This window comes from Apteryx mantelli, chromosome 14, assembly GCF_036417845.1.
Source record: "Apteryx mantelli isolate bAptMan1 chromosome 14, bAptMan1.hap1, whole genome shotgun sequence".
NCBI classification, from domain to species: domain Eukaryota; kingdom Metazoa; phylum Chordata; class Aves; order Apterygiformes; family Apterygidae; genus Apteryx; species Apteryx mantelli.
The window spans coordinates 13,038,218-13,063,212 of record NC_089991.1 but is presented as its reverse complement, the minus strand read 5'-3'; the positions used below and the strand labels follow the sequence as shown (position 1 = coordinate 13,063,212).

Below are 24,995 nucleotides of genomic sequence, written 5' to 3'. Positions count from 1 at the left end.
CATGGCCCACCTGAACTCACTTGCACAGACCTGTCTTTGCCTGTGCATGTAATCCCGTGCCTAAGATCCCTGGGCAGAACTTTGCATAAACTCGCACAGCATGCCCATAGTCTCCAGGAAGGAGCCCACATTGCTCAAGGCAGCCAAGCACCCAGGATAACCTCACAAACAAAACATTCCTCCAGCAACCCCTTCCCGGTCATACTGTCCTGCCTGTTTCTGCCTGGGGCAACGTCCCATGGCATGTCCCACAGGCTCTTTCCTAGACATTTGGGCCATTTGCAGGGGAAGTTGTTCACATTGGAAGGAAACTGTGGGAAGGGCAGTGGATGATCATTAGCGAGGAAGTGATTTCTCCCCTTGTATCCTCTCTGCAAAGCAAGCAGGCGATGCCTTGGCCTAGAGCAGAAATGAGTCCTCATCTCTTGGACTTAGAGCACCTTCCAACCCAGACAGAGGGGGTTTCTGTGCAGAGGGTCTCAAGGGTAAAGCTAAGATGCAAGTGCTAGCCAGGCTAACTGTTCAGTATAGACACAGTGTGTGTCAAACAAGTTCACCTGAATCAGGCAGCTGCTGAGTCGACAGGTCTGGGAATCTTGTTCCCAGAGGCTGCAGGCAGGGCAGGAGGTGGTTGTGTTCCCTCCTCTGGTCCCCGTACGCTCTCCAGGCAGGGTGTGGGCATTGGCAGCTGGCCATGAGAAGCATATAGGTGCAGAAGGAGCTTCTGCCCCACACAGTAGCCTCCAGAGCACCCGCTGCCCCAAGAAAGGGAAGGCAGGAGGGCCAAAGCACAGGCCATTTCTGGCTCATGAGACAGGACATTATGATGTGTGGCCTTGCAGCGTTCAAAGCTAGGATGTGGACACAGGGCAGATGCTGCTGTGAGCGGTTCCCTCCCTCTGCAGACTAGCCCTGGCCCAGGGATATGGCTTGCAGGGGAGGAACCCTCTACAGAGGGATGGGCAGTGATACAGACTGTCTGGGGGCAGAGCCTGGTTCTGAGTACCAAACTTCAGCTGAGCATCTGGGTCCTGCATTAACCTGGGATTCTTGAATCTGAGCTTACGGTTTTCCCATATCCCTTCCCATAGCCCCGGGGAGTCACTGACTGCAGTGGGAACAGACTAAGATCTTGGCTTGTTTTTGCCCAGATACCATCACTGTGTGATCTGATCTTGCCTGATTCCAACTTTGCTAATGGCTCCTTAAGGAAAGAGGATGCAGAGGGGTGGGTGGAACTTCTATTTGCATTTGAGTTTTTGGCAAAGCTGCGCTCTCCTAGGTCATGCACACTCCTTAGAAACACCCTCTTGCCCTCCGGGCCATGGTCTGCTGAAGGGAGGCAGGACGATGATCTAATACACCCAGCTGCTACTGCACTGAGTCAGTTATCACTTGAGGTCGCTTGGGATGGGAGACCTCAGATTCTCCTATGGCATAGCCCCTTGCATAGGGATGATTGAAGAGGCTGTCTGTTTCTCTCCCCTTATTGCTTTCCTATTGCTCTGCGCGGGATATTTACTTACCACCTCCATGAGTTTCGGAGCACATCCCGTTGTTGAGGCATGGATTGCTGCTGCAGGCACCAGCAGGGGAGCAACACTGCTTTATTTCCACCTCCTCCATGACTTCCTTTGACTGCCCTTTTCCAGGCAGGAGAATCACTTCTTTGCCATTGATTGCAACGACATCCAGGCAGCCTCTGAACCCCCGTGTGACTCTCTGGGACTGGAGTGGCTGCCGGAGGCCCCCAAAAAGCAGATCTCGCCTGCCCTGGGAGATGCTGCAAGTCCCTGGAAGCTGGAGAGAGGTGTTTCCCAGGCCATCGATGAGCAGGCGGACAGATGTGTTTTTCACCTCCAGGAAAACTGAGTGCCACTCACCATCGCTCACAAAACGTGAGGAAGAGAGGTTCCCAGTGTAGTTTCCCCAACAGCCGTACCCAAGATGAGGAACTCCATTAACTATCTGCAAAAAAAAATCCCGGAGGTCACAGTTAACAGCGATGCAGGTGACAGTTGTGCATGGAGGCTCTCAACATTTCTCATGCTGTTTATTCCCCTCTTCCCTGCCGAAGCATTATGAGTCAAGATGAATCACAATTTTTAGACCCCAAGAACTACCATCCTGGCAAATCCAGTCCCTTTCACTCTTGTTAAGCTTTGCACTGGCCAATTGAAGCCCGTTTAAGTGAATGCAACCTCCTTTATTTTGCAAAATGCCTTTGTCTCACTGATTCGGCTTCACCCCAGGGCCCTTTCTTGGTGACCAGTGTGCAGTGAGGGAAGCTCATCTTTCCACATACCAGGGTGTAGAGCTGTGTGATTGTACTTCTGCAGCTGTTACCCCTTCTCCCCCCTTCCTGCTCCTAATCAGAGCTTCGGTATTCAGGCTATCCATAACTGACTGGACACAGATGGACTCTTGTTATGGGCACCATGGCCTTTATTCTTTTCTCACTGTCTCGTTACTGGTGGGGAAGCTGCCTGTGCTGGAGCAGTTCCCCCTTTGGCATGGGTGAGGAGTGCTGAAAGGACCTTGTTGAGGAGGAGCACCTGGCTGCCTTTCTTTGGAGGAGGCAATAAGGAGGTGGGAGGCAGAGAAAGGAATTACTGTTGTAGCCAGTTCCTAATCAGCATGCTGGAAACCCGGGCCAAAGCTGCTAATAGATGTTGCAATCCAATCCTCTCTCCCCAGCACCAGAGGATGGGAGGGAGACAATTGAGTTATTGAGTTTCTAAAAACTAACCACACCAATGTCTTCTGCAGTGTACTGGGCAGTCAGAAATCCCAGTCTGTGGCCCAAGGCTCCTCTTTAAAACTCAAGTGGAGGAAGAGAAAGGAAAGGTTATCGGTGCTGTTTCAGGGTGAATTGAGGGGCAAATCCCTTCTTCACATTTTCTCTCCAGTGCTTTGTTAATGAAATATATCTTTCATAGAAACCAGGAGACTGGAGAAGGAGGAAAGAGGGAACAAAATATTCATGGAAACCTGCAGAGCTTGCTATATAACATTAAGTAATTCATCCCAGGCAAAAGAGATCTCTGTAGGGGATGTTGGAGAGAATGAGGTGTGATGATGCCTGGAAGAGGCTAGAGGAGGAGGAGGAGGAAAGGTTATGGGCTACACTGAACTCTAGAAGAACCTACATCTGATATGATGGGGCTACTCTGGATGGGCCAAAAGCAGGCCAAGACAACAGTTCACTCCTAGAGAAGTCCTCAGTACAGATAAAGCTCAGTGGATGGAGAGAGCAACCACCAAAAGAACCCAGGAATAACAAAAGAAAGCTGATTTCAGAAGAGCTAGATACAGCTGGCACGTGTTCTGGAAGAGCCCCAGGGCAATGTGTGTGTAAATCCCTCCGCACAATTGGCAAGTACACCAGAGAGTTTTGTCGTTTTGTTTTATCCGAAGGAACCTGATTTCACTGAAGATGGGTCTGTAGATTGGGTTTATCAATTTCTCAGGCTGGAAGACAGCTGAGAACTCAACTCCCTGAAGCAAGAACTGACAGATTGCCAAGTCTTTCCCAGCTTGTCTAGTTTTCCATGTTCGTGCTGCAGAGTGCTATTTCTGAATGTCAGGAAAGCTTAGCAATTGGAAGGGCAATGATATGTGCACCCTTGGGAGAGCTCATCCTTTTCACCAAACCATCACCTGCTAGATATGAGTCTTTTAAAGATTTTGGCTTATACCTAGAGTGCTGCAGTTCACAAAGCTTAATATCTTTAGGACTTCCCTGAATTTATCAGTCTAGGTGGCCTAGAAAAGGTTTGGTCCCTGAGATACTGTTCATAAAGTGAGTCAGTGAAGAAATGAAAGGCAACTTTATGGTGGAGACTCTATGAACACTTCCCATTGAAAAGTCTGCAGAGAGGTCAGGGTACAGTAGATGGGTACACTGAACTCAATTGTTAATGAGTCTTTTCTCCCTAGACCCTGTGTGCTTGGGCTGGCTAACTAGAGCTTTCTGCCTTTTCATCCTTTCTAAGTATCATCCTGAGTGCTGGACTGCTTCTGCTGAACTACTTGGTGATTTGGAGGCACAGCCAGTCCATGTGCCGGTATATTGCAAAGTCTGTTGTCCTTCATGATGAAGTGGGAGATACATACTCCATGGCAGGAATTTGTTGATGATATGTGTTGCAATGGGTGTGGTAGGTGGAAAGACCTAGATTGTGGCTGATGCTGTGCGAAAGGGTGCAAACAGGGCAGCTAAGCTCTTCGTACTCTTGCAAAAGAGACTCCATCCCAGTCCTTGCCTTGTGCTCAGTGACTCATAGGATAGATGGATGCTATTTTTTCATTCTTTTTCTTGGTCAGTGATGACTGCAGCAGCAGGAGCATGCAATATATACTTTGGGCAGTTCTCTGTGCCTTGGTTGCTGCACAGCTTCCTCTCTGTGTGGGTCTGAGGATGGCATTGCGAAACCATTTGAAGGGACAAGGGAATTCAGGGACAGGATGAGCACTTGAAGATAGATTTTCACTGTGGAGATTACAATGTGATTAGGCTCAAGGAAAAATCTCTGTAAGCTGGTATATCCTAAAGTCTTGGTCTCCAATTAGGCTGATTTTAATTAATAAGGAATATACAAAAAAACTTTTCTTTAGTCATCTCTTGCTTTTTTTCTGTTGCCAAAGTAGAAGAGGGAGACATTCTCGAATGCTGGACAGATTCAGTGTGTGAAGCCAGGGAAAGGGAAAAGATCAGCCTGAAATATTCCTGACTTTGCAGTTGTCCTAAATAGTGAAACCACCTGAAGGAAATATAACCTAACTGGTCTGCAAGTTTGATCTGACATTTTGCCTTCCTGCTCCTTACTTGTTACAGTTGTTTACATGATACATGAAAAGTGGGTGTTGAAAAGTAGCATTTAAGAATCATGTTTTGTCCCTTCTGTCCATTAATATAAAGGGCCTTTAATTTGCTGAAGTCCATTCAGTTAGATGCATGGTCTAACTGGCATATGCTCTGGTGCAGGTAAAGGCTAGTGGTTATCATCCCTGTCCTCAGAGCTCATCTGTGCCCTCCCCATCTCTGTACCCTGGTACCCAGACTCTTTGGCCCTGTGTAGCTACCTCCTCTGTGCTGGCTGTCCACAATGGTGGGTGGCCATCCCTGATGAGGAACCTGGGGATGTTGGATATTTCAGCCACTGAGGACACAGGAAGAAACAGAACTTTGAGTTTTTTAGTTTGCATGTCCCTGGGTAGATAAACTCCATGTTTAGGCATCACTGAACAATTCGTTGAGGGGTAAGTGGGGTCAGTGGAAACATTATGTCTTGAAACTCCTGATCAGCTTTTTTTGTGGGCTTGTGTACTTTGGAGCATATCTATCTTGGGATGCAATTCCCATGGAACTATGCTGGGTCACTGCTGTGAATCTGCCCCCCGTGGTGTGGGGTTACTTAATTGACCAGTTTGGGACTATTTGGGAACTTTACATTCTGATAGCTCAGAATTTTCTCTGCTGCTGCTGTCAAACCTACAGCTCTCTTCCCTCTAGAGTTTAAGGTTCTCCTTATCTTGCCAGTGGATCAAACCATAATGTGGTCTGGCAAATGATTTGTATGCTCAGTGTGAATCTGCCTCCACTCATAAAGTTTGGGTGAAGTTTGCCCTTTGCTACAGTGGAAGCAGACTGGTCTGGGAAAAATTGTATCTGATAAATTCTTCCTCCTGTGAGGTATGATATAATTGCAGGATGAAGACGCAAACTCTAAGGAAAAAGGAAGATGTAGATCTATAATACGGGTAATTGCCAAACTGTGCTCACTTGGTCTTCCAAAGTCATGTATTTTATGAAGCTGAGTTACTAAAGATAAGTACTATTGCCTCTCCTTCCTGTGATTCCCTTCCCCAAAGCAGTAAGTGGTTTATTAAACCAGAAAGAAATCCTCAGGTATTGCAAAATGTACCTCCAAGGTGGTGTGGTCAGTCCCATTAGCGTAGAATACAATAGCATGCAGCTGGTGGGTTTTCAGGCGGAAGTGCATGTGCCAGGACCCAATCTGTGAGTGGTGGTACCAAATGTAGCTGTGGCCTCCAAACCTCACAGCCGTTCCTGGAAACAGAATGAGTGAAAGGTCCCATCTTTGTTGCACTTTAGGAGACCATAGACTGTATCCAGCCTTGCCTTTTTTCCCAGTGTGACACCATAACTGACCAGGAATAATCCTGTCCACAGCAAGCCCATGTACAGCTACACTGCAACTCCTACTGCTTCCTATTTGGAGCTCCTAGGATTTCTTCTATGTACTGAACTGCAAGGCAATCCTGCAATAGCAGCTTTGCTGTCTGTCCCATGGATCCTTCAAGGTTCCCTCAGCATGGTCCACTACACCCTTGACTTTCCTCATCCTTAACATGACTTTATCTTAGCCTGCACTGTCCCCCTACTATTCCTGCCCAAGGCTAACCCCCATCCTTGCTTCCTCATCTCTTTTCTTGAAGTATTCTAGAAATGAAAACAAATACATATTCTTTGTCTTTCCTGGAATTTTTCAATTAGTCTCTGCTTTGCTGAGTCTAGGACCAACACAGTAGCTCAAAGAATGAAATTCTGATCACTGAGCTCAGCTTCCTTACCTGCTAAGTGTGAGTCACTTTTCTCAACAAGATAGATGCTGCTATTAATGATATGCTACAGAAGATTCATTTTAAAGAAGACTAAGCGAAATTTTAAAGCTCTAAGAGTCTAGACTTGGCCATGAAAGTGCAGCCAGAATGGTTAGTCATTGGGGCAGCCTAATTCCATTGAAAGTCCTGATGCTTTACACTGGACTGAAGGAAAACACAATGTGCCACAAAACAGTTTCAGGTTTCTAGCATGGGATGCTGACAAGAAGGATTGCTCACCGTTGCAAGAACAGATTTGCTCCAAGCTGTGCCTTGGGGTGAGGACGCTGAGTCGGGCGGTGCTGTAAGTAGACATCATGCCTGGGTCCAGCTGAATGGTTTCCTTGCAGACACGGTGGGCACAATCTGACCCATGACATGGCACGTGAATTGCCTTCTTCATTCGGAGCCCAACGAGCTGGTCCATCTCTCCAGCTGATACAGTGATCTTATCTGCAAGAACCCGTGGTTCATACAATGAGCCATGAGGTTCTCCAACAGCCAAGAGCAGGTCCACTCCGTCAGAGGTAGCTGCAGGCTGCAAGCTGGCCATGTGGATATTTTGGCGCCGGGTGACAAGGATGTTTCCCAGAAACCTTTGCAGGTTGCGCCAGTGGTCCCCCACAAATTCCTCAGGAGAGAGATGGCGGAAATGTAGCACTACAGCCTTGTCCAGGGCCTCCTGTGTGAAGCACCACACATGGACATTGACACTGGTGGTGGCTGTAAATGTACCATCACTGACTGTCACATTCAGAAGATAGTGGCCATGGGGAAGTTTGTCTCCAGCAATGATCTTTCCATCTGCAGCTCCAACAGAGAAGAGCCCCTCCTGGGGCACTTCAGCCACCAAAGTATACACCAGTGTGTCGTGGGGATCTCGGTCTGTGGCGTGGATCTTGCCCAGAACACCTCCTCGGAAGGCTCTCTCATTGGTAGTGATGAATACCTCCAGGGGAAGGGCTGAGGGAGCATACTGGCTCTGCTCAGTCACTTGGATATTTATAAATGCAGATGATGACAGGGGAGGGATACCACTGTCAGAGACCTGTCAAGGAAAACAAGAGGATACATTATAGCTGTCTGCTGATTTACTGTCAGCTCACCTGACCTGACAGGCTGAGAAGGTTTTACAGAGGAGAGTGCCTTGCAGGTAGCAATGGGTGGAAACTGTCAGGCAGCGGTTTGGGAGTGAAGAAGGAAGGGTGCTAACTGGGAAAAACTGGAAGCAGTGTTGGATCTCATCTGGAGATGGCTTTACGAGACTGGCTCCAGGGCAAAGGCAGGTCAATCTGGCAGAATGCCTTCCAGCACGGACACTGATTGAGACCTTCTGTTAACAGAGGGGTCGCAGTCATTTCTGTGTGTGCTCATCAGCAGCTGAGACACAACTTGGCGGTTCTGATTCCTGAGAATTAATCATCTTTAGAGATGTTGACAGTCTTTGGGGCTCTGTACATAACTTAGTGTGCAAAGATATAAAGCAGTTACACACATCAATGCATTTACTCTCCTGGTCTGTTTAAGCCCGTATCCTGTCTCTGACAATGGCTGCCTATCATTAGTCAAGGAACCTCAAAATAAAAAAATGTGAATAATGAGATCATAGGAGAAGTTTCTCCCTAATTTTAGGCAGTTAGTGGCTGAGGTTTATAATAATAGTATCTAGCTTTTAGAACAGCTATTATTACTGGAGATGTATGTATTTTACATGTTGTTATCCTGTTGTTTCTAATGGGATATCCTTACTGATAACAGTGAAAAATAATTCATTTATCCTGTACCAATACAAATCCTTTTTGAAGAAAAGCTTAAATCCCTCTAGGATGCTTGGAGAAAGTTTTCAGAACCAGATCCAGGTCTCACTTTAAACTGGAAGTTGCTAGGATTATGCTGGGAAAAGTGATTGTCTAAGGAAACTGGTGACAGAGCACTTCTCATGATCGTATTATCTGATTTTATCAGTGTAGAGGCTGGTTCCCGGCTTCTTGTGGACAAACTTTTTGGAGAGATGAGCTCTGTATCTGGTTCCAAGATGCAGAATTTGTGCCCAGGCTGGATTTCTCCAAAGCCAGTGGAGTTCCCATCCAGCTGTGCTGTCCTAATCTCATTTTGTTATTACTAAACTTGGCTGGGTGAATTCATATACCAGGGGAGTAAGGCAGGCTATACCTGGACTTGTAATAGGTACTGTTCTTTCATTCTTCTGTTCAGGATGGATGATGTCACCAGCAGACCATTTGGTGTTACATCAAAGGCCTTCCCATCATTGCCCTGGGTGATCTGGAATGAATATGGTGGTCCATTTTCTGGGGAGTCTCTGTCACTCATAATCAGCTCCAGGATGCTTGTACCCACTGGGGCATTCTCCTGAAATAAGGAAGGATAATAGTGGAGAAAGGCAAGCAAGGAGAAAAGGCCTGGGAGCCTGCACTGCTCCTAAGACTGCTGCATCAGGAACACAGAGATAAATTTCACCCCAGTGCATGTGCGCTCTCTCTTTTCCCCCGTCTCTCTCTCTCTAATATGTGCACATTGGGACTCTTGCCATCACTGGCAGTAATGCAGTGGTGACAAGGGTCTCCCTTACATAGCATTAAATACATGGTAGAGTCACCTGGATTAATGTAGACAGCTGAGCTGCTGCCCTGGCTTCCCCCTAGAGTCATGTAAGTACAAGGGGAGATGAAAGCATGTTCTGGGCTCCTCTCTCTCTGAGTACATATGGATGCTTTGAGTCCAAGCTATGGGCTCGCTGGGTTATGTCCATCAGTGATAGCGGTGCTTGATCATGTGCTTGGGTCCGTGCTTTATTTTGTGGTGTAGACATGGACAAATCCAAAGGAGGAAAGGACTGCAGGTCAGGCTTGAAAAGTGTGAAAAGAGCTCTGCAGGCTCTGTACTAAAAGGACAGAAGGTGCCTAAAGCTGTTGGTAGGAGAAAATGGCATCTGTTCGCTATCTGCCCTGGTGGGTCCTGCCAGTTCTTTGTGGCAATGAGCACAAGCAACAGCATGCTTCCTCACTAACTCGCCCCTCTGCCTCAACAGCAACTCACACATGGGTACCTTAATACCCTGAGATGAACTGGGAGAACAAACCCCCTCCTGGCTTACCTGCACCACCACGCTGTAGTTGAGCTGGAAGAACCGAGGAGGGTTATCATTGACATCAGACACTTGGACATGTACAGCAACGTCACTGAACTGAGCAGGGTGGCCATTGTCTGTGGCTCGAACTGTCAGGGAATAGCTGGGGATCTGGAGAATTTATAGAGCATGGTCACTTGGAGAAGTGAAGGAATGCTGGCTTTCTCATATAGATGTTTGACTGTTGCAGCTTGTTAAAATGCTTGAGGCTTTGCATTATACCATAGCAATAGCTTTGTCCCTCAGCTAGGACTCTCCATTTACAAATCTTAAAGCACCTTGCTAAAGAAAATTAGCCTCGCGGTAGTTGTGGAGAAGGGAAACAACTTGCCAAAGATGGATGAGAGCAAGCTGGGCAAATATCCGTCAAGGGTGGTTTAGATAGAGTTGCTTCTGCTTTATGAATAAGGGATGGTCCAGATGACCTTTCAAGCTTCTGTCCATAACTATTTTCTATAATATGCTGAAGCAGAGAAGCAGAAACCAACTATGCTGGTTTCCAGTTTGGAGCTGGCTCACATCCAGCTATCTTGGAGCACTAGCAGAGCAGACAACAGCCCAGTGCTGTCACCAGCAAAGACTTTATCACCTTCCCAAAAGCCCAGCCTTTCTACAGCAGTATCTATGGGTCTAGTAAATAAACGAGTGAAAGATTTGCCTTCTCATTACAGTATTAGCATTAGGTCATTCAGAAGACAGGATGCAACTTAGTGTGCTCCCTTAGTCTTTTGCGCCTCATGTTTTCTAACTCTCCTGTTTCTGTTATCTTGAACTCACCTCCTCCCTGTCCAGATGCTTGGCAATGCTGATCTGCCCACTCTTCGGTTGAATGGCAAAGTGTCCCAGTGGGTTCCCTCCCACAATTGAATATGTGATCTGATTGTTCATTGCTCCGTCCAAGTCATCAGCTGATACCTATTAGGAGGAAAAAACCCCTATGGTTCCTGGTCTAAGATGGCCTTGCCGAGGAATGACAGGCATAAGACCTACTTGTCATTTAAGCGTATTGGATTGAGCTTGTTTCAGATGAGGAGGAAGGAGGAAGGCAATTTACATAAGTTTCATTCATTAGTTTTTCCAAGAGAAAACTCTGAAAAACTACAACACAGGTTTTTTGCTCATTCTTTTCCTGGCTTCACCAACTCTGTGATGGTAATACAGGCTTGGCAGGGGACATCTCACTGGAATACCTTGGGCTCTGCTTTTCTGCCCAAGGAACCCCCTGCCTTCCCCAGGCCTCACAGGCTTTGGGCCTTCTGCAGTCATTTGTCTTGTTTGGGATATCCCCAAGCTTCTGTGTTTCTCTTAGGTATCTTAAGCTTTCACTTAAAGGTTGCCTTCTAAGGCTAAATGCCCTCCATGTCCATGGTCTATCATAATGCTGGCAATCATCCTCTTTTAAGTAAGGTCTGGATCTTAAGTGCTGAATGTCACAAACCTGCTGTCTGTGTCAGTCCCAGTGCACGCTATTGAAGATGGGGATCCCCTTTTCATTCAGTGGCTATGTTGAGGTATCTCTATGCAAAGGCAGAGCAAATACTGTGTAACATAAGTAAAAGAAGAGAAAAAGACAGCTGGCCTGGTTCTTTATCATACCGTGAGGATGATTTCTCCAACTGCAGCATCCTCCCGGATATCAGCAAAGTAAGGGTCTTGGATGAATTCTGGCGCATGGTCATTGATGTCAGTGATGTTGATCACCACCATGGTGACATCACTCAGAGAAGCTGAGCCCTTCCTTGTCCCCTCAATGGATAGATAATACTCGTGACTGGCTTCGAAGTCCAAGCTTCCATTTATGTATAAGGCACCTGCATTGGCAGATGGATAGAAAAGGGCAGAAGATACTCTGAATAGATAATGTAAGGATTCTTGGAATAATGCAGATCTACTGAGATAATTGCCAAACTGCCAGCTGATAATCACAGAATGAGGTGCAACTGACCTAGCTTTGACATTATCTGGTTAAATCAAGGGATTGAAAATCCTGGCATCACATTTAAAAAAAAACTATAAGCAAACTGATTCTGCCATAACCTGCCTCATTCTGCTATCAAGTGTTTGAAGAGGTAAAGTAACCTCACATTCTGAAAGGTCTTCAGGAATCAGGGACAAAATCGGATGAGAATCCGACAGTGCTATTGAAAATTGTGACAAAGACAGTAGTACAGTATCACTGAACTGTGTCTTAGAGAAGCAGATGCAGAGTTGTGCAGGAGAAAAAGGTGCATAGAAAGATTATATGATTTGGAAGTGAAGCTTGGGATGCAGCATGGAAGAAAGGAGGAGGCTGTTTATCTCGGAAGATGAGAGAGGAACAGGGACGGAAGATATGAAATGAAGCAAAAGCAAAACAAATGCAAAAGCAAAGTGAAAGCAAAAAAACCAAAAACATGCCTGAGTGCTTCAATGCTTTTCTGAGATTAGCACTGCAAATTTCACATAATTATTCCCTGGAAAAGACCCTGCTCAGTGTCTTTTAAGAGGTATGTAGTAAGGAAAAGACTGGTGTGGAAAAACTAGCAAGAGTCTTTGGGGACAGAGAAGCTGAGGAAGGCACCTTGAGTCAGGATGTTACAGCCAAGGGCAGAAGGCCACTGATAATGCAGCCAAGGGTTTGTTTCAGGGAGCTAACACTGGCCCTGTGATGGGCAGCTTTTATCAGATCATTGTGCAAACAGAGCAGTGCTTTACTTTAGCTACTAAACCTGGCTCGATACCTGCTCTTGGTTAATCGGATGGTATTTTCCACATTCATTGAGCACTACCTCATATAACTGCATGTTACCCTGGGCTACAGGTTCCTTGTGGGATCAGCACGGAGAAGGTTTTTAAATGAAATCACCTCCAGCATTATGAAGTGGAAAAATGTTCCCACCCTATTCTCCATGTATTCCTCATTTCCATAGAGCTGTCTTAGATCCCAGAGGTATTAGAGGAATCTTTCTGTTGATTTCAGTAAGATTTGAATCAGGCCTTAAGTGACTTGGCTGGTAAAATTTAGGGTAGAAGAGAAGACTGTATTCCCTATCCCCCATGCTGTACTCAGTGTAGGAGCAGAAAAGATTTGTGGCCGAGATGGACTAATTGGGAACATCAGGGGAAGCTATTTTTTAAAATGAAGTGTGCTGAAATTATTCTTCTTCCCCAGCATCCCCCCCCCCCCCACACACACTCTGATATGCACATGGGCACCCTTCAGCAAAAGAATAGGGAGGGGTGTTAAAGGCTGGGAAGATAGGAGGGAGAAGAAAAAGATCAGAGGACACATGCAGGGAGAGAGAGGGATGGGAATGAAAGAAGATAGGAAAGATCTTCAGAGAAAGATAAGGAGAAAATAGGGGGAAGAAAAGATGAAAGCAGTCTAAGAATCACATGAGTGGATCAGTATCAAAGAGCAAAGGCAGGAAAAGAGCAAGTGCAATACTTTAAAATGGCTGAAGTCAGAGGGGAAAAGAGAGAAAGAAGTGCAAACCAAATGGAGAAGAACAGGAGAAGGAGCAGACAAGGACAGCTGTTGATGTTGGGTCAGTCTGGACCTTTCTGGGCACAAGACCATCTTACCTGTGTTTGAGTTGAGTTGAAATTTCCCGTGGTCATTGCCATTCACAATTTCATACTTGATCTCTGTGTTTTCTGTGTTGTCCCTCGTCAGCGTTGACAAGTTGAGAACCTCCGTGCCCACAGCCACATCTTCTTTTACCACGGCCACATATTCAGGGGCCAGAAAAACAGGCAGATATTCATTTAGATCCACCACAGAAACAGTGACAGTGCCAAGAGCAGAGAGGGGCTCTGGGGTGCCCCGGTCTGTGGCACAGACTGTCAGCTCAAATGCCGAGTGCTGAGAGTCCTTTAGAGGCTTTTCCAGACGAATCACCCCTGTTGTTTCCTCAATTGAAAAGTGTCCGTTGGCGGAGTCAGAGAGAGAATAGACCACTTCGGCATTGAGACCTGGAAGGATACCGTGACAGACTGCATTAATCCATGGGTAGGAATGCTGCTGTTTCTTTTTCTTTTTTTTTTTTAAACCCACTAGGACTACATGTACCTATGTGAATTTAAATTCTCAGGGGAAATGGAGGCTGTATGAAGATCTCCTTCAAGCGTGCTCCTGTCCTTCTGCAGATTCAATTATCTAGCCACCCTCACTATCATCTATCAGCATCACCTGTCTGTATGTACTGGTGCTTCCCATTTTTAATTCCTTTGTAAACTTCATTTCCCATCCAACAGTAGATAAATATTATCTTGCTTCTCTATTACTGTAAGTTCAATCTCTGCTTTGGAGGTTTAATGGAAACTCTCTTCTAAAGGAGCCTTAGCTATTTTTTCTGAGAATCTGAAATCACAGGAAAAATCTCTGCATCTTCAGAAGGACCACTCCAACCATATCATCTGCCCCTTGCAGATCCAAAGTCCCCTTTCTTCCCAATTATGTGGGTTCTCAGTCTCTGTCTTTAGGATGATTTCTGTCCAGTTTGGATCCAAGATAAAATTTGTTTTACAGTCAGTTGTGTCATAGTACAGTTTCTGAACTTGTCCTCAATGTCTGTCTGTGCATGTTTCTACAGACATTGCACTTCCTACAGGGTTGCAAGAATGCTGATGCCAGCCCACAAGTCAGGAACGTGTCAGTGATGAGATTCAGGTGCTTGTCTTTGCCAAGATTCAATCATCTATGCCCGTTGCTGCAACCCTTCCCTAGCTTTTAAAGGTTTCTATTCAGGATGAAAGATGAACTGTAGTAAAAAAAATGCATCCTATTCTGACTCACCTTCATCAAGGTCCCTGGCAGCAACCACAGCTATGGGTGTCTTTGTTGTGGTGTTGTCAAAAACAGCCACAGCGCAGTGACTTGGGAAGAATCTTGGTGCATTGTCATTCGTGTCCTCTATGATAAGCGTAATATCTGCCTGGCAGGAACGGCCTCCACCGTCTGTCGCCTTGGCAACAAGATGGTACATAGGTTTCTGTTCCCGGTCGAGAGGTGCAAAAGTGGTCAGCTCCCCTATTGGAAATAAGAGGAGATGGTCTTGTCTCTTGCAGCTGCAGTCTAGGAGAGTTTAGAGAGGTTCAAGCATGCTGTCTTCCTGATTGAACCATGGGAGACAGCAGACTGGATTTGAACACCAGTTCTAATCCAGTTAATAGTGGTGATGTGTCTATGCCGCATTGCTCAGAGCTATTTTCAGATCATTGCCAGTCTTACAAGTCAGGCTGAACTTTATGTGAGGGATGTTATCATGGAATATGGGTGCTCATAAATAAATTGTACTTCTAAACACCTTTGTAAACCCTGCTGAATTAAGCTTCCTGCAATGTAATGAACCCCAAGTGATCTCTAGAAGTATCAGTATATCTATTTGGAAAGGAGGAAACCAAGATCAGCAAATACACTTCCAAGACCGCTAAGACTTCCCTATAGAGTTTAGACCAAAACTTACGTTTCTAGCTCAAGTCAGTGCTTCAATACTTTGCCTATGTCTCCTCCTTGGGGTCTGGCTGTTAGCAATAGTGTCTGCCCTTCATTTTCATAATGTTAGTGCCAAACATTTGTAAATAAAGCTAGCAGGAAGACACGTAACAAGTGCTCCTCTATACCATATTGCAATAAAACTGCTGTTTGTCATCCCCTGCTAGCTTGGGAAAGTTAAAATGAACAGTCATTTTTGTTTGTTCAAGAGAAGATAAGTGGTAAGCTGTGACTGGAAGCTGGTATCTCTCTGGTTGGCGAGGAAGAGAATAAAAACATCCAGTTTCCCTTATACTGCCATGGGGCAGGGTCAGATCTCACCTGTATGCGGGCCCAGTCGGAACTCCTCTGCTCCGGGGCCATGGAGGCTGTATGTTATCTGGGCGTTGCTGCCAACATCAGGGTCAGTCGCTGATATTTTCAAAATGAAAAGACCCGGGAGGGCATCTTCAGAGACTCTCCCAGTATAGAATATCTGGCAAGTACAGAAGGTGTCATTGGCTTCTGATCTATCTCCAAATCACCTTCACTCACCCTCATTCAATAAGGGGAAAACAGACTAGCAGAACTTTCATAGAAAAGGATAAACCATGTGGTTTACAGTGGAGCACGATGTGCCTAATGTCTTGCTGTTGTGAAAGAAAACCACAATACCAGGATATATGAGTGCAGACTGGAAGACAAGCCTGTTATGTTTGACACTTTTAAAGCCCCAACTGGAGCAGCAGTCAACTGTGAAAACTACAGTTCAGGAAGAATGTAGACCACTTGGAGAGAGTTTGGAGATCTACAAAATGTGACCTATGGTTGACCTAATCAGTGCTATTTAGCTTAAAAAAAAAAAAAACTGACAGGAATCATCTTAACTTTGATGCTCTGTAAGAGGCTGCTGCATTGAGTGAAGAAGCAACCTGGTTTCTAGGAACATTCAACATTTGGGAAGCTGTCTGACAGATGATGCAGTAAAACTGAGTAGCAGATTATCAAGGAAGACTGCAGACCTCCATCTCTAGGTCTCTAAGAATGGGTTAGACAAACAGTTTTGATAGATCAGTTCTTGTTTGAGACCGGAGGATGGAGTAGCTGCCATCTTGAGGTCCTTTTAAACCTGAAGTTTCTTTGTTAGCAAGTGTTAAATGATAGATATAATCTCTGTTATCCTTACTCTTACAGTAGGGTGGGGAGCTATAGAGTGCTATGGTGATATTTCAGTACCCATTCCTTATCTCTGCTGTGAGCATGCGAAGGTCAGTAATTCGCATCAGTGCCTTTGAGATGAGGGTCGCTGGCTGCTGGGAAGTTGACTGGGACCAGTGCACTCATTTCACACAGGTCTTTGAAAGTTTAGGAAGTGACCACTTCTGTTGTTTTCCACCTCGAGTGAAATCCATGGTAGCGATCTGCTCTCTGTACAGTAACAAACCTCCTGATGGGAATCTCTTAGCTTAGCAGGATATAAAGCTTGGTAATTTACATGCCCCTACCCAGGAGGCTTCCTGGCATTTTTTATCTCCAAAAATTATCCTTCATAATGCTTAGGCACTCATTTACTGCTGGCAAACATGCTTGGAGGCTAGATTTAATGTTCTTGCTTGACGTGCAGCTTAATTAAAAGTGCTAAGCACAATCAAAGCAACAGGATCGTGTGAGAAAAATTATGACAAGTCAAACCTCTTCACACGTGCTCCTTCTGTCCTTTCTTCCTCTCTGTTGCTTTTACTTCTTTCCAGCTGCTTCCTCATGCCCCCTAATATACCGGCACAGATGTCTTACCTGACCACATTCAGGGCTGTTGTCATTGATATCCAGAACAAAAATTTCCACTTCAGTGGTAGCCTGAAATTTTCCATCGGAAGCCATAACCTTGAGGAGATATTTCTCTGTATCTTCTCTATCCAGAGGCTTCTTAGAAGAAATTGTCCACTCTCCCTCGATTTGGTTAACTGTGAACTGTCCTAATACATCTCCTTCTAGAAGGGTACAGGAGACAAGATGAAGAAAAAAGGCATTTACATGGTGCTGAAAATCTGAAGTGACAAGAGATGGGGATATATGCATGTTCGCTCCCAGTCCTTTATGAGAGCCGACGGACTTGCAGTGGTGACACAGAAAGTGCATTGGTATTGTACTGACTGGGTGGGGAGTAGTTGGCTCCTCCTCACTGCACAGCAGACCCTGAGAAATACGCTTCATGTTTCTGTTATTTACTGTTTGAATCCTACAATGAGGAGAGGAAGGGGTTGGAAGGAGGGAACAGCTCCTAATTGCAGAAATGTCTGTGTAATGTTCTGCAGACGTGCATATTAGTTGCCACAAAACTGTGTTCTCTGTCACTTTCTAAAGCGTGTCAGTCTTTCTTGGTGTATATTCTTAAAGGGACCTGAGAGTTATAAATATCCTGCAAACATTGGTTGGGTCTTATTGTTACAGTACCATGTTTAGTTTCATTTGCTTTTAACTTGTAGATGCATTTAACATAGAGCTCTGTTATCTGGGGCTACGTTTTGATTTTATAAGGGGCAAATTTTGAGATACCCAGATAAATCCAGGCTAGGCAGGCTCTCCAATCCATCAGCTTCATGTCTCTCCTGCTGATGTTAGACAAAGTGGATTATAAAAGGGGTGGCTGCTACCCCTGGAGAATCCCTCTTTTCTGGCAAAGAGCTCGTGTCCTCTGCTGAACCCAAGCCTTTGGGCCAAAGGAGGGAGCACATTAGGTAATGGGAGGCAATGAAGAGAGGTGGCCGCAGGGCTTGTTCATGTTCGACTCTAAAAGGCTGTGCACAGCCAGGTAAGTTATGTTCACTCTCTTTCTGCTTTCATTTGAATTAGGGTGACGTGGTTGTGAATCTGGAGGCACCGGAAGGCCTCTGTTAGCTCTTCTTCTGACATTGGGAGACTCTAACCCATATTCAGATTTAGTTTCCTGCATTTGAAATCAATGTGCATATGAGGTAGCTGCTCCACAGCCATCACTATGATACCAGCAGGGCCACAGAGAGCTTTTGGACAAGATGGACCTTAGGTCCTCCTGATGCAACTCCCCTGGAAGTGGACTAAGAGCCCTTATTCTTCCGGGTAGCACAACTTGTGGTGCGACACCAGAATCCTAGCCCTGCCTCCTACCACAATGCCCATGAGAGGAACAGAGAGGAAGACCTCTTCCACTAATTCTCTGTCTTACTTTGGGGAAACAGTTTATGATCTGGGACAGATCTCCTCTCTGTACCACTCTTCTTTCTCTTACTATCAGGGAAATTTGGGCTCTTCACTAACGGATGACTGGATGGACAAGAAACTGGTGGACGCTCTTCTAGGCTAGTGCTTGAAGGGTCTTCTCTGTTTGGGTCTGAAGGGATTTGAGCACTGAGAAGTTAGCTCCTTGTTCACCTCTTAGGTTCTTTTGCTGCAGCGCTATACTGCAGTCATACTTATGTGTTTGTTGTGTAGAGTTTGATCTATGCTTGTAAGTACAAGGCAGAGGGAAGGTATGTTAATCATCGCAGACATAAATGTGCACCTTTTTTGATCGTAATTTGAAGTGGAAGTTACTAGTACCTTTAAAACAGCAGAAATGCTCCTACAGAAACGAATCTTTCCTCTCAAAGGCTTACAAATACCTAGGCATGCCATAAAACAATTGAAAGTACCAGCATTCCTGTTCTGTTTTGAATGGTTATACTGATAGATAACAGGCTATAGCATGATCAGGCTGAGTGCTTTGACCCTGAAGTGTCTTGTTTGAGTTGGAAAAAAACATTTTAATTTGAAGTATTTGTTCCAGGCCTGAGAAAGACCCTTTGAGGTCAAAAACTACCATAAATTCAAGCTTCTACTTGTACAGATGCATGATGAATGTTCAGTGTAACCTTTTTTGTTGTTTTAGAACAGTGGTTAATTTTAGTTGGCACAACTGATGTTCCAGGGATGCAAGAGCCATCTTTAGTATTTCTTGCTAGTCAAAAGCTTAACTAAGATTGATATAGCAGTCTCAAACATCCACCAGCCTGCAAAGTGGTTAACTGCAGTCTTTGGGGAAAAAAAGTGCAGCTCCATATATTTGAGGACTAATTTTTTGATAAGTCAGAGTTAAACTGACTTTGTAGGAAATGCGCTTAATACCAGAAAGTTATACACATGCTATGTGCACGTATACAGTTATAAAAAATATATGCAGAACATACATATGTGTGATGTGTAAACTCAGGGCAATGTTTGCAAGAAAAAAAGCAGGGCCAAAGAACTTAAATACAGCTCACAGATCTCTGCAGAAGAAACTTTCCTTCCAGCTGTATCACTGCTTGTGTCCATGCAATAGGCATTACAATTACACAGTCATAATTATTTAGCTAATAAGAAAATGTCTATAAATATACCTCCAATATTGTATAATTACTTATATAATTTTGTGTTTATTTGTTTCCAAATAAGTATGAAAAATACATCTCGTAGTTCTGATGGAATTATTAGTATAATACTATTTGTATATCAATATTCTATAAGACATTGTATCAAAACCTGACTTTGACATGACACTAATTATTCTTGTCCACTGAAGAATAAAAGTTAGGAAGAACTCACCAGTTATGTAGCATGTGACCCGCCTGTTCTGCTCAGAAATATCTGCATCGATGGTACTCAGTGTGATAACAACCTGCCCTGGCTCCGCATTCTCAATTACCGACCCTTTATAGAAGTCTGAGGTGAACTGTGGAGCATTGTCATTTTCATCAGAGACAGTGACCTCCACCAGGGTTTGGGAAGACAGCTGGACTTTCCTGCCATGGTCAGTGGCCACCACATAAAAACGGTAGATCTCCTGAGCTTCGCAATCCAGCTCTTTCAGTGTGGTGATCCACCCACTCTCACCATCAATAGTGAAGAGTCCTCGGAGGTTGCCAGATTCTGCTTCCAAACTGTAGGTTACCTGTCCATCATTTCCTGTGTCCTGATCATTAGCTGTCACTTGAATGACTGTGGTTCCTGATGGCATGTTCTCCATGACAAAAGCTTTGTATGGATCTGCCTCAAAAACAGGTCTGTTGTCATTGACATCCTGTACTTGGATGTTCACAGAGACCAGCGAGACAAGTTCAGTCTCCTGATGTGAGCAGTGAGCCATAACATCAATCTGGTACCACTTGGTGGTCTCATGGTCCACAGCCTTTTTGATTTTCAGAGCCCCTGTTTGCTCATCCAGTGTGAACACCTCGTCCTTGTTACTTTCTGTGGTGGTTCCCTTTACCAGGCTGTATATAATGGGATCCTCTGCAAAAGCTTTGACTGACCCTATTTCTGATCCTTCTGGAAGGTCCTCAGATGCTGAGAATGTATAAAGGGGCTCAGAAAACCTTGGCAATGTCACCTCCCGGGGGACAATCTGAAGATTCACTGGGACAAGGGAGTTCCAGTGAGGGGGTCTGCCATCCTCAGCTTTCACCTTGAAGTTAAAGGCTCTGTTTTCTAAACCAATAAGGCTCTCCTTGACCTTAACAACCCCAGTGGCAGCATTGATCTCAACAAGGTCTTCTGCCACATCTTCCACAGAGTCAACAGAGTAAATCACATCTGCATTTGCACCTTCATCAGCATCATAAGCCAGTACCTGAATGACAGGGGAACCTTTGCTTACGTTGGACTGGATGGACAGCGTATATTCAGAGGCTTTAAACTGAGGTGGGTTGTCATTCTCATCTGTAAGGATTATTTTGACAGTACAGAATGCCACCTTCCCACCCCCATCCTTGGCCATGACTTTAATGGCAATGACTCTCTCTGTAGAGTTTTCCCTGTCCAGTTTTTGCAGTGTGGTGATATGGCCTTTATTGTCTATGGAGAACTTCTCATGGGCAAGTTTATTTATGATAGTATAATCTATGGTGCCATATGGGCCACCATCTGGGTCAATAGCCAGCAGCTCAATCACTTTGGTGCCTATCTCAGCATTTTCTGCCAGTTCTGCCTCATACATGTTCTGCTGAAAAGATGGGCTGAATTTGTTGGCATTTGTGGTATTGATGTATACAGGCACAGTGCTCTTGAAAACTCCATCTGAGGCAGAAACTCTGAGGTTGTAAGATGACTCCAAGTCTTTTCTGCAGCGGTTAAACATAGATATTATTCCAGAAGTGCTGTTGATGGTGAAATGTCTATTGTCATTACCTGAGAGTATCACATATTCCAGTCGGGTGGTATCTCCGCTATCAGGGTCCAGGGCCTGGACTTTTACCACGATGTGCCCACATGTAGCCATTTCGCTTACCTTGGCTTCATACTGAAGCTGGCTGAACTCAGGGGGATTGTCATTGATGTCTGTCACATATACAATTACCAGGGCATCACTGCTAAGTGGAGGCATCCCATGATCTACTGCTCTTACTTTCATGCGAAACTGTTGATTTTTCTCATAATCAAGTGCTTGGGCTGTTGTTATTTGTCCTGTGCTGGCATCAATATTAAAGAACTTGGCACTATCTGAACCATCATCCAAGATCTGATAGGAGACCACTTTGTTTCTTCCCGAATCTTTATCAGAAGCAGAGAGTTGGACAACAGGGGTCTGTGCAGGCAAACTCTCTGAGACAGATGCCATGTAGATCATCTGAGAAAATATGGGGGGATTGTCATTAATGTCCTCTACCTCCACTTCTACTATGGCTTCAGAAAAGGATCCGAGTGCTGTGTCTGTGGCTCTAACAGTGAATGTGTGTTTCGTCTCTAGCTCATAGTCCAACTGGCCTGTGACAGTAAGGACACCAGTTTTGAAGTCAGTGCTGAACAGTTTCAGGGAGTCTTCTTCCACAATGTTGTAGATGAGGCGCAAGCCTTCAGGACTGCGGGCTTGTATGTGGAGGATAGATGTGTACAGGGGGATATTTTCTGGCACCTTCACTCGGTAGTAAAAACTTTGGAACAGAGGATTGGATTTGTTCCTTACACTGATCACAACCTCCTCTTCAGCTTGGAGAGGAGGCTCCCCTCTGTCCTTAGCAATGACTCGAAGGTTGTATTTATTTAAAGCCTGATAATCAAGAGGTTTCTTAAGTGAGATGTCTCCTAGGTAGGGGTCAATCCAGAAATACTTGTAGTCCTCTGCAAACAAGTAGGTAATGGCTCCATTATCCCCTATGTCTTTGTCTGTTGCTGACACCTGAAAAAGTACATCACCTGGCTCCGTGCCATCCTGCACTGAGGTATAATATGGCACATTCTCAAAGTGAGGTGGATTGTCATTGATATCCTCTACATAAACCTTGACTGTGGTTTGGGACACTCTTGGTGGTTTCCTATTGTCCTTCACTTCCACAGCTACCTCGTGCATGTCTTGTGTTTCACGGTCAAATTTCACACCCTTGGTTTGGAGTACTCCGGATGCCTGGATCATTTTGAACCTTTCCTTTCCATTTAAAAGTGAGTAGAAGAGCGGTTCATTTAGCTGATATCCCTTTACCCCAAGAACAGTGAGAGTCTTCTGATCTGTAGAGTTCTCCATCACGGTTGCTGTATATACATCTTGATCGAATTTTAAGCCAGTACCTTGTGCCTGAGTTAAATTTAGCTTAACCTGTGCAGTGCTCTTATATAAGCCATCCCCAGCTCTAACCATAAATTCACGATAGCTTCCCAGGCCAGTAGAATTAAGAATGGAGATGAGACCTGTGAGTGGGTGGATATAGAAGGCATTATCAAGGTTCCCTTCCACGATGCTATAGGTCACATCTGAATCTGCATCTTTTGCTTGCACTGACAAAAGCTCCATCCCTGGGTGGGCAGGTAACAAGACAGAAAGCTCATAAGTGTCTTTGAAAAAGACTGGAGGTGAATCATTCACATCTTTAACATGGATTGTGACCTTGGCTGGCTTGGATGCAAATAGGCTGGGATTTCCACTGTCGTGGGCATGTACACTGAAGTGGAAGACTGGAGTGAGCTCATAGTCTATTTCAGCACGACTGGTAAGTGTCCCTGTGCTGGGATCTACTGTAAAATATTTCAGTGCCTCTGGTTCCAAAATTTCATAGACCAGCAGAGCATTGGAGTCTTGATCAGCATCTGTTGCATGGGTCACCAGTGGGGCATTGCTTTCATCTAGAACCATGCTTTGTGATGGAGCATTCTCCATGATCCAGCCAACAAAGGAAGGCTTAATGAAGATGGGCACATTGTCATTCTCATCTATGACATAGATAAGTACCATTGTGTCCATAAAGGCCCCAGCCATGTTGGTGCCACGGACTTTCAACTGGTAAAAAGACACCTGCTCAAAATCTAAGCTCTTCTGAGTGGAAATCAGGCCTGACTGATAGTTAATGGAAAACACTCCATCTCCATTTCCATCTTTTATTTCATAGCTGACTGGTGACAAGCTTGTGGCTGAAACTTGAATCAGAGGAGAGCCCACAGCAGTGGACTCACTGATCTCTGTGATGTATTCAGCCTCTGGAAATTTTGGAGGGGTCCTGTCAGAGGGTCTAATGTGGACATGTATGGTAGCAGAATCTTTAAGCTGAGGGAACCCTTGATCTTCTGCCTTTACAATAAGAGTAAATCGGTCTTGCTTGGATGGGTCCAGTTTCTGGGCAACTGTAATAATTCCAGAACGTGGGTCGATGCTGAAGAAACCTTCCCCATTACCTGCAGTAAGAGAAATAACAAAGTGAAGAATGCAGATATTCTCTTGGTCTTGATTTTCTGAGCCTCTTGCATTGATGCTCTTTATTTCAGACCAAGCAGTTTGCACTAATCATCATCTGTTTCTTGCACTGGGAGACAGCATGCTATCTTGATTAGTTTCTAAGTAATTCTTAGTGGTGGCACATATGCTTGGAACTTTCGCCTAATGTGCAGAACGTGGTAGCACAGAATGTACTAATTTCTTCAAGCCCTGTCATGCTTATAATTACCAATACTTCAGGAGCAATTAAATTTCTCAGTACTTGATCTAAATTGCAGTGAGAAAGATGGAGCAAAGGCTGGTTCATATCCTGCAAAGAGCTTATGTGCTAAATAGTCAATGTGACACAGTCATAAGTACTTGTGTATTAACCTTTACTATGTTAAAATAGTTGCCCACCAAGCTTGTATGACCTAAAAAGACCATCAGTCATTGCTGTGAAAGGGTGTTCCACTTTTCTCAAGGACGTATTTCTTGGTAGAACTGGTGCAAGTGATAATGACGTGTGGGAATGTGAGTACTTTTGCCTAACAACTGGATAGTGATCCATCAGTCAGTTCCTGTGGCTGGGAAGAGCAGACTTAAAGTTGTTCCAACTGGTCCAGTCACATTTTTGCTTAGAGCAGTGACCCAGCATTGAACTATATCCCTAAGGAAGGATGGTAATATTCTATAACACGAAAATTACCTGCTATCTCCAGCTTTTCTCTGGATAAAAAGGAAATCACAGTTAAGAAGCATGCAGCTATTTACTATTCTTCTTTCCAACAGAAGCAAGCAGAACAATCTCACTAAGGAGATATAGTATATTCTGATTCTTTTTCCCTAGCAGGTCATAACACTTTTTAAGGTATCCAGGAACACTCAATTCCCCAGCTATGCTGGCTGTCTGCAGTCTGGCTGGCTGTCAATTAGAGAGGTTAACTGTATACCCAAGGAACATCTGTAGAGCAGTAACACCCTGAAGACTGATCTGGTCCAGTGTCTATGTAGGTGTATCCTATAAAATACAGAAAGCTGGTCAACTGTATGTCCACCACTAGAGCATGGAAATGCAGATGTGTTCATAG

At 44.9% G+C, this 24,995-nt stretch overlaps 1 protein-coding gene across 1 annotated transcript in view; it reads right to left on the bottom strand.

The window, feature by feature from the left end:
* FAT2 (FAT atypical cadherin 2) overlaps nt 1–24,995 on the bottom strand; it is a 50,890-nt gene that overhangs the window by 6,822 nt on the left and 19,073 nt on the right. The window contains exons 9-20 of the mRNA XM_013953636.2: nt 19,833–23,885; nt 17,025–17,221; nt 15,573–15,726; nt 14,553–14,786; nt 13,340–13,729; nt 11,372–11,586; nt 10,553–10,690; nt 9,743–9,886; nt 8,800–8,997; nt 6,868–7,675; nt 5,928–6,073; nt 1,527–1,968 (exon numbers count right to left, since the gene is read on the bottom strand). Of these exons, the coding sequence (XP_013809090.2) occupies nt 1,527–1,968; nt 5,928–6,073; nt 6,868–7,675; nt 8,800–8,997; nt 9,743–9,886; nt 10,553–10,690; nt 11,372–11,586; nt 13,340–13,729; nt 14,553–14,786; nt 15,573–15,726; nt 17,025–17,221; nt 19,833–23,885 (7,119 nt within the window). The remainder of the gene's footprint in view (nt 1–1,526; nt 1,969–5,927; nt 6,074–6,867; nt 7,676–8,799; nt 8,998–9,742; nt 9,887–10,552; nt 10,691–11,371; nt 11,587–13,339; nt 13,730–14,552; nt 14,787–15,572; nt 15,727–17,024; nt 17,222–19,832; nt 23,886–24,995) is intronic.